Below are 8871 nucleotides of genomic sequence, written 5' to 3'. Positions count from 1 at the left end.
CCGACAACACATATAAATCATATTGAACCTATACCAGGCTCCGGAACTATAATACGAGCCTGATACCACAGGTTTCACATAACATTTCACTTTCAAAACCTTTATATTTTTCAGAAAACAATTTCTTTCAAAAATTCATTTCTCGGGCTTGGGACCTCGAAATTCGATTCCGGGCATACGCCCAAGTCCCATATTTTCCTACGGACCCTTCGGGCCGTCAAATCACTGGTCCGGGTCTGTTTACCCAAAACGTTGACCGAAGTCAAATTAATTTATTTTATAGTCAAAATTTATCATTTTTCACAGATTTTTACATATAGGCTTTCCGGCTATGCGTCCGGACTGCGTATGCAAATTGAGATGATGCTAAAAAAGGTTTTTAAGGCCTCGGAATGTAGAATTTTATTTTAAAACAAGTGATAGACCCAATTTGGATCATCACAATTTGAGTTTTCCTATTTACTGTTCCATTGGTTGCCTCTTCCTCAACCATGTCTGCCCATTGACGATTTTCTTGAACTCATTGCCGTCTTTGGTGTGCTCTGCATATGCACGTTTGGTGTTCTTACCGGTATGCTCGTAGTTGATTTCTGACTCAAATCAATTGAAACTATCCCTTACAAATCGTTCACACTTTCATCTTTTTCGCATCTGCCAATTGGGGAACTCCCTTTTTCCCTTCCAAATTGCTTTGATTTACCCCTCCTGCTTGCTGGCTTCCTCCTCCAGTTTTTTATTTTCTTGTCGTGTTCCACTATGGCTGAGAGAAAATGTCATCCTACAGAGAGAAATTTCAATTTTGGCATTCGCTTTTGAAATGCAAAAGAAAAAAATTACTTTTTTTTTTCTTTTTTTCAACTTCAACCACATATTATATTATTCAAATGCCTAGTTGGACGTTTCAAATTCAAATAATCTTTGCTTGATATCCCAGAATACCATACAAAGTTGAGTAAGACAGTATATATTTTACTGGTTTTTTAAGTTAACTAATTAAGGTAGTGTTTACACACTAAAGAAAATTACTAGAAGAGAGTTAAATAATTCGCTTGCATATATCAATTAAAGCAAATTGAGTTCATATATAATTTTCCTTTTTTTGATGAAAGTTTAATTGGCACGATATACAGTAGAAAATATACAATAGGATTTTCTCATGAGAGAAAAGTCAAGAAATAAAACTATAATATCTACCATCATTAGCTAATTACTTCACTCAATGTAAAAGTTGGACTTGTTTTAATACTATGAGATCATAGTTTGGACGACCTTGATGCATTCGACTGTCAATAAATAAAAAGAATTATCCACGCTTGATGTTTATTCTAAGAGAATATAAAGTAGTTAGCTATGGTAAAATTGATAAAGTGTATATAAGGGACAAATATTGCATAGTATGCTACATACATGTTAATTAAAAAGGACATATGTCATGCAGTTACTAGTTAGTAGGGGTGTTAATGGTTCGGTTCGGCCGGTTATTTTATAAAATTTATACCATACCAATTTTTCGGTTATTTTATTATGTATAACCAAAACTAGACTTTTCGAAACCGTCCCAATCATGTCGGTTTCACTTCGGTATCGGTACGGTTCGGTTAATTTTCGGTATTTTTTAAATGTCATATAAAATTCACCAGTAAAAATAGAATGCAATAACGTATGTTCTTTTATAGGACTTAGCGAAACTCTCTAGACATTTTTACTGTTTAAAGGATAATGAATTAAAAAACATGAAAGATGGCTAGAGTATAGATACACAACTATTCGACACCAACGTAAAAGAAACCAAGTAAAAGCAAAGAAAATATAAATCACACGAGTGGAAAGATATTAATCAAGTTGGGACTCAAGAATAAAGTCTATATTAAATATTTAAAAAGATAAATCTAAATTATATAAAAGGAAACATATTCAAACATTGGAGTTTGCTATTCATAATCGTTAGAATACTTTGTGTCTTGCTAATAAAGATACTTGAAATAGCTTAGTTTAAGTATACGTAGCATAATAGGTTTTAGGAATTAGTATTTTGAGTTTAATTACTTATTGGCTTGTAACAGTTTTCATAATTCCAAGACCCAATGAAATATTTAATATTGTATTAGTTTTAAACTTACTATATGAATATATTTTTCACATGTCAAATTTATTCGGTACGGTTCGGTATTTTTTCGGTTTATTTTTATAAAATAAAAAACTTACCCTAAATATCGGTACGGTTATAGATTTATATAAAAACTTACGGTTTCTTTAAAAGAAACCTAAAAATTGGTTCAGTGCAGTACGGTTCGGTCGGTTTAGTCGGTTTTCTAATATCCACTGACAGCCCAACTAATTAGCGCAGGGGCGACTGAAGCCTAAAGCAACTAAAGCAAGTGCTTTAGCCCCCAAAACTTTAGGGCCCCAATTTTTCATATTAATGTATTTTTTTATAAAAATTGTTATAATTTAAGTTGGTATTATGTGACATGGTTATTCTTGTACAAAAACTATATAAATTTTTGGAATAGTACAACATATATATTCACTATTTCTCTTCTTCTAATAAGCGATAAAATACTTTAAAAAATAATGTATCAAACCTAACTCTTAAATCATAGTTTGAAATATGCTGGAAAGTCGTATCAAAATTATTAACGCATAAGATTTCAAGCTCCAAATATATGAGATATTTTATTGAAATTAGTAAAAACATGTTAGGATCCAAATTTTAAAATGAAGCTATTTGTTCAATATATGAGCTTGAATTTTTGAGTTTTTATTGGATATGACTATTTGATATAATATACTGATTGCGGCTAGTTTAGTAAGCAAAAGATTACCATAAAAATATATGTATATTGATGTTGCCATAGATCGTTAAGAGGTTTGATTTCTTCTTTTTCCCCAAAAAATATAGAGAGAAAAAATCTGCAACTTTGAATGTGCGTATTGAGATCATTACATTATATGAAAAAATTATTGCCTTCAACATTGATTATTTTCTAAAGGCCTACATTGCATATAGAGTAATTTTAAGAGTTCATGTAACAGTTTAATTTCCTCAGCAAAAAGAAAAAAAGTAAAATTGATAAACTCATACCTAAGATCAAAAAAATAAGAGGGATTAAAAAGATTAGTGGTAGTACCAATGTAAAAGGAATAAGTAATGTCTTTGCCTCTGTGTCACGGCCCGGAATTCTCATCATCGGGACCGTATCGAGCCTAACCTCGACGAAGTAGTGACGAAGCTAAGGAGGATCACCTACACTACAACCTGCATGCAGTATATATAATAATGACAGAAAAATAGAAAATACTGAACAAAATTAAATAGTCATCTGAAAATAATAGTCACAGCCTCAAGAATAAAACAGAGTCGTCCAGAATTACCAATCTTTAACAGTTCAAACAAAAATACCGGAAACTAACGCAGCTCAAGAAATGGAAACATAAAAATACCGGAAACCAACACAGCTTAAGAAATGAAAACATATAGGTTGTTGTGGCGCGCATCCCGATCCCACTAGACAACACAACATCCTCCCTTATTTCACCGTAATAACATCAACAACAGAGATTATATATATATATATATATATATATATATATATATATATATAATCTCGCAACCCGATCCACCATATGTCAATATCAGAATCATAGTTCACCCTTATTTCACCATATCAATCCACCCTTATTCCACATGTTGCCGCGTGTAACCCGATCCCACCATATAGAATATATTCACCCTTATTCCACCATATCAATCCACCCTTATTACACATGCTGCGGCATGCAGCTCGATCCCACCATATCAGTACCCTATTACTCAAAGCACAATGAAATCGATAGTTTAACCACAAAGCCTTTACGATCAATAAATACCAAACTGAACCAAAAGGGAACTTGTACAATAAATAATTCTACACAAGTAATACTACACAGCGAGACCAATCCAACAATTGGCAATTAGAAAGTGCAAGTTAGTCAATTTAAGAAAATAGCAGGGAATCATGAAACTATGGAAGAACTAACATCGTTAACATGAGAAGATATTGATTAACAAGTAGCAGATAAACATGGAAAGCATTTAGAGCATATAACAGTTAGGACAAGGAAGGAAATAATTAAGGAAAAGCGGAAAATCAGGGAAAACAGATAATTCGGCGGTGTATGAGCACTCGTCCCCTCGCATATACGCCGCTCACATGAAATTCACATAGCACATAGTCCGAGGTTCCTAATTCCCTCAAGTCAAGGTTAGACACAACACTTATCTCGCTCCAAAGACCACTCAAAGCTCAACCACAACTTTGCCTTTCAAATAAGCTTCTAAACCAACAATATCTAGCAAATTACCAACCAAATGATTCAAAATAAGTCTTAGAAATCACCCACGATTGCAAAAGATTCAATTTAGGTCATTAATAAAAAAGTCAACAAAAGTCAACTCCCGAGCCCACTTGGTCGAAACCCGAAATTCGGACCAAAACCCGATTACCCATTCATCCCCGAGCCAGGTTATGTAATTTGTTTTGGAATTCGACCCCAATTTGCGGTCTAAATCCCAATTTCTCAAAATACCCTAATTCTACCCAAACTCCTAAATTTCCACCCTGAAAAAACTAAATTTTAGGTTAAAAACTTGTGAAATGTAATGAAAGATTGACTGAAAATAGGTTAGAATCACATACCAATGATTTGGGGAATAAATAGTCTTGAAAAAATCGCCCCTAGGATTTTCTTGTTTTGAAAATTCGAAGAATGAGTGAAAATTTCATTTTTCTGACTATTTGGTCTGTTGTAGGTATCGTATTTGCGACCTGGGGTTCGCAAATACAAACCCCGCAAATTTGAACTTTTCTTCGCAAATGCAAAGAGTGTCCTAGGCCTGCTGTCATCAGAAATGCGAACCAGTGTTCGCAAATGCGGACTGTGAGGATCGCAAATACAACCCAGAGCTTCGCAATTACGAAGATCCATCCCTAGCCCCACTCCTCGTAAATGCGATGGTCTCTTCGCAAACGCGAGCCTCGCATTTGCGAGCCAGACCTCGCAAATGCGGAGTTTGCAAATCTGATACACCAGCTGCTATGTTTTCCAAGTTCAATTCACTCCGAAGCCTATCCAAAACTCACCCGAGCCCTCGGGGCACCAAACCAAACATGCACGCAAGTCCTAAAACATCATACGAACTTGCTCGCGCGATCAAATCATCAAAATAATACCTAGAACTACGAATTGAATACCAAATCAAATGATATCTTCAAGAAAACTTTAAAACTTCTATTTTCACAACAAGACGTCCGAATCACGTCAAGCTAACTCTGTTTCTCGCCAAATTTAACAGACAAGTCATAAATATTATAATGGACTTGTACGAGGCTCCGAAACCAAAATACGGGCCCGGTATCAACATGACCAAACATCAATCAATTCTTAAAAACCATTAAACTTTAAGACTTTTAATTTTTCAATAAAAATTCATAACTCGAGCTAGGGACATTCGAATTCGATTCCGGGCATACGTCCAGGTCCCACTTTTCGATACGGACCTACCGGGACCGTCAAAATACGTATCCGGGTTCGTTTGCTCAAAACGTTAACCGAAGTCAACTCAAATTAATTTTTAAGGCAAAAATTCTTATTTTTATCAGTTTTTAATATATAAGCCTGCCGAAAAATACCCGAACCGTGTACGCAAATCAAGAAAGGCTAAAATGAGATATTTAAGGCTTCAGAACACAGAATTTAGTTCTAAAATATGAGATGACCTATCGGGTCATCACACTCTGCAAAAGCTAGAACAATAATTATTTTAAAAAAAAAGGTCTCTCGTTATAGTTTGGCTTTAGGCGACAATCTTCTTGAGCCGCCCCTGAGTTAGCAGCAAAATTTGATAGATTAGCTGAAATTCCACAAGTGGAGTCTGGAAAGAATAATATATACGCAGATTTTATCCCTACCAGTTCTTAAAGGTAGAAAGGTTGTTTCCAATAGACATAAAAATTAGAACAAAGACCCAAAATTACAACTAACTGAAAAAGAAGAGACAACATACGTAAAAGTAAAGGAAAGCAGACAAAAAAAAAAAAGAATATCACTAATCACAGAGCATTATTAGCAGTGCTGGTGAATGGGGATGATGTTAGTGACATATTTAGAAATATTATACTCATTAGAATTACAGCTGTAACAATTAGCAACTGTCAATTTATATGAGAAAATTCCTATGTTTGTTCTGGCATGGGCGCTTAATTTCTTCAAGTTTACTTGCACATATATATCTGCATATTATTTATATGAAGAAAATCTTAGGAGTCAAACAAATTATGATAATATCCTTACGATATCGTGTATCCACTTTAGGTCATAATATATAATCAAACATTTGAAGCTCTGGGAATTGACTAGTATTTCATGTTTGTCTTTCAAATTCTCTCTCCTTTTGCTGTAGTTATTTCTAGTTTCTCCCTTTACTTACCCATATATATATATATATATATATATATATATATATATATATATATATATATGTATATATGTATGTATGTATGTATGTGTGATTGAATGAACGAAATTTCTCTACCTATTAAAGAAGTTTCAGATTTTTTTACAGAAAAATTCCCAATAGGAAGTATCTTTCCTTTTTAGTGAATCCTACACCATAGTGTGAATGGTGATTACCCAAATCAGTAAATTTAAATACCAAATATCAAAAATAAAATAGCTTAAACAGTCATAATTTTCTTTTCCTTGAAGTCATATCATGGTGGGAGGGGAGGTGGGGTCTTGTCATTTTTATATATAATAAGTATACAAGTTCTAAACAGTTTAATTAGACTATGTAACACATTTTTTCACACTAGCTACCCCTAGTCACTAAGGCTATATTAAAGAGCTGATTTTGCTAATATTCTTGATAATGATTGCTTTAATGATGCTAGCTAGCACAATTATCAATTTTAAGTAGGGTTTTTTTTTTTTTAGAAAAAGCTATACATAATGCTAATAGTACAATTAAAGGAAGTAAACAAGAAGGAAGAAAAAGAGAAGCTAAAATACTTTACTAGGACCCATTCATTGTCTCCTTGGTACCCCATGATATGATTTCCATCTTTCTCAGCTGCAATTCTACTCAACTCTTTCTTCTCACTCCATATTATTTTCCCTTATCTTAGTATAAACAATTCAATCAAATTTCTGCCTGAAATGATAACTTGCTCTCTAAATCTTTATCAAGCATATTGATTTGAAAAAAAAAAATTGTCAACCTAGGTTTTACAAACTACAACATGCAAGCTATGATATCAAATGATCATAGAAGAGTCGAAGAAGGAGAAGGATCATCATCAAGATCATCAACTACTGTAAACCTAGCACCATCTGATCATCATCGTCAGCTACCACCGCCGCCCCAACTGAGCAGGTACGAGTCTCAAAAACGCCGCGATTGGAATACTTTTGGACACTACTTGAAAAACCTAAGACCACCAATTCCTTTATCCCAGTGCAACTATAACCATGTACTAGAATTTCTCCGATACCTAGATCAATTCGGAAAAACTAAGGTGCATTTACATGGTTGCCCTTTTTTCGGGCAACCAGAGCCACCAGGACCCTGTGCTTGTCCTCTCAGACAAGCATGGGGTAGCCTAGATGCACTCATTGGTAGGCTTAGAGCAGCCTACGAAGAAAATGGTGGTTTGCCAGAGAATAATCCTTTTGCAAGTGGTTCTATACGTATTTATCTTCGAGAGGTAAGGGATTTTCAAGCTAAAGCAAGAGGAATTTCATATAAGAAGAAAAAAAAGAAGAGGAAGTTGCAAATTAATGCAAGTACAAATGTTGAGCCAACTGCAACATTTCAGCTGCAATCTTCTTGAATTGTTTTGGCAGCTTTTGAAGGAACGAGCAAAAGGTAATTAAAATATGTTACTATATGTTTTTTCAATATGAGGATATTGCTTTGTTCTTTTACAAATATGGCCCCAGTTTTTTGATACTATGAAGGATAACTTCATGATGTGAACATGTAAAATATATATAGTTCCATTCAAACTTTGAATTAAAGGAATTTCTCTATGCTACATGGATTGGATCTCTATGTTATTCTGCGTCATTGTATGAGGAAATTCCTAGAAACAACAACAACGATCACAAACCCAGTGAAATCCCACATGTGAGATTTGGGGAGGGTAATGTGTACGCAAATCTTACCCTTATCTTTTGAAGAAAGAGAGGTTATTTCCGATAGATCCTCGGCTCAAAAACAGTGAAGGAAATCCCTAGAAACATAAATAATATTCATATAATGAGCTAGCTTTGGGCTTAGAGTGGTAGATTTAGACTAGACGCAACAAGTTTGATGGAATTCACTACATCTAGCTTTGATTTTAAAATATAAACTGTGTGCGGAAAAAATTGATACATATATAAAGAGCAGAATCTACTAACTCTACATTCTGGATTAGTCAATGGCGGTTCAGTATAGGTGAATCCTTAGTTACAATTTAAAACCCTAAACTTCTTCAGAGTTCTGAGAGAAAATTGGATATTTACTATGGTTTATGAGAATTCTCTCTTTCTTCTCTCTCTCTGGGCCCCCAGCAACACTCACATTACAATATCGGGTTTTTTTCCCTTTGTAGGGGTCATGTAGCTAAGATTTGAATGTAATCTTTGGTTGCTTTTGTCTAATCTTGTCTCTTTTGGGAATCTGCACGATCTTGTGCCTGCCATGGATGCCCATTAAGTATATATAATTAATTAAGGTGATTAATGGTTTGATAATATGTATAATATTAAGTACCTAAAAATCTATGTATAAGGGGTTTGTCTTTTGGTGTACGTATGTGTACATGGTATGTGTCTCTGTATGTGTGA

The 8871-nt window shown here is 34.2% G+C and overlaps 1 protein-coding gene across 1 annotated transcript; it reads left to right on the top strand.

The window, feature by feature from the left end:
* The first annotated feature begins 7017 nt into the window (after window positions 1-7017).
* On the top strand, window positions 7018-8075 carry LOC107831119 (protein LIGHT-DEPENDENT SHORT HYPOCOTYLS 10-like). Its single transcript, XM_016658847.2, has one exon. It carries the CDS (start codon window positions 7281-7283, stop codon window positions 7869-7871), a length of 591 nt encoding a protein of 196 aa, XP_016514333.1. The 5' UTR covers window positions 7018-7280; the 3' UTR covers window positions 7872-8075.
* Window positions 8076-8871: the final 796 nt, after the last annotated feature.

Source organism: Nicotiana tabacum, chromosome 8 (genome assembly GCF_000715075.1).
Source record: "Nicotiana tabacum cultivar K326 chromosome 8, ASM71507v2, whole genome shotgun sequence".
Lineage (NCBI taxonomy): Eukaryota > Viridiplantae > Streptophyta > Magnoliopsida > Solanales > Solanaceae > Nicotiana > Nicotiana tabacum.
This window is presented reverse-complemented; position numbering and strand designations above follow the sequence as displayed.

Bases quoted from the DNA above. Each gene is read 5' to 3' on its own strand.
- LOC107831119 (XM_016658847.2), top strand. From the start codon at position 7,281: ATGCAAGCTATGATATCAAATGATCATAGAAGAGTCGAAGAAGGAGAA.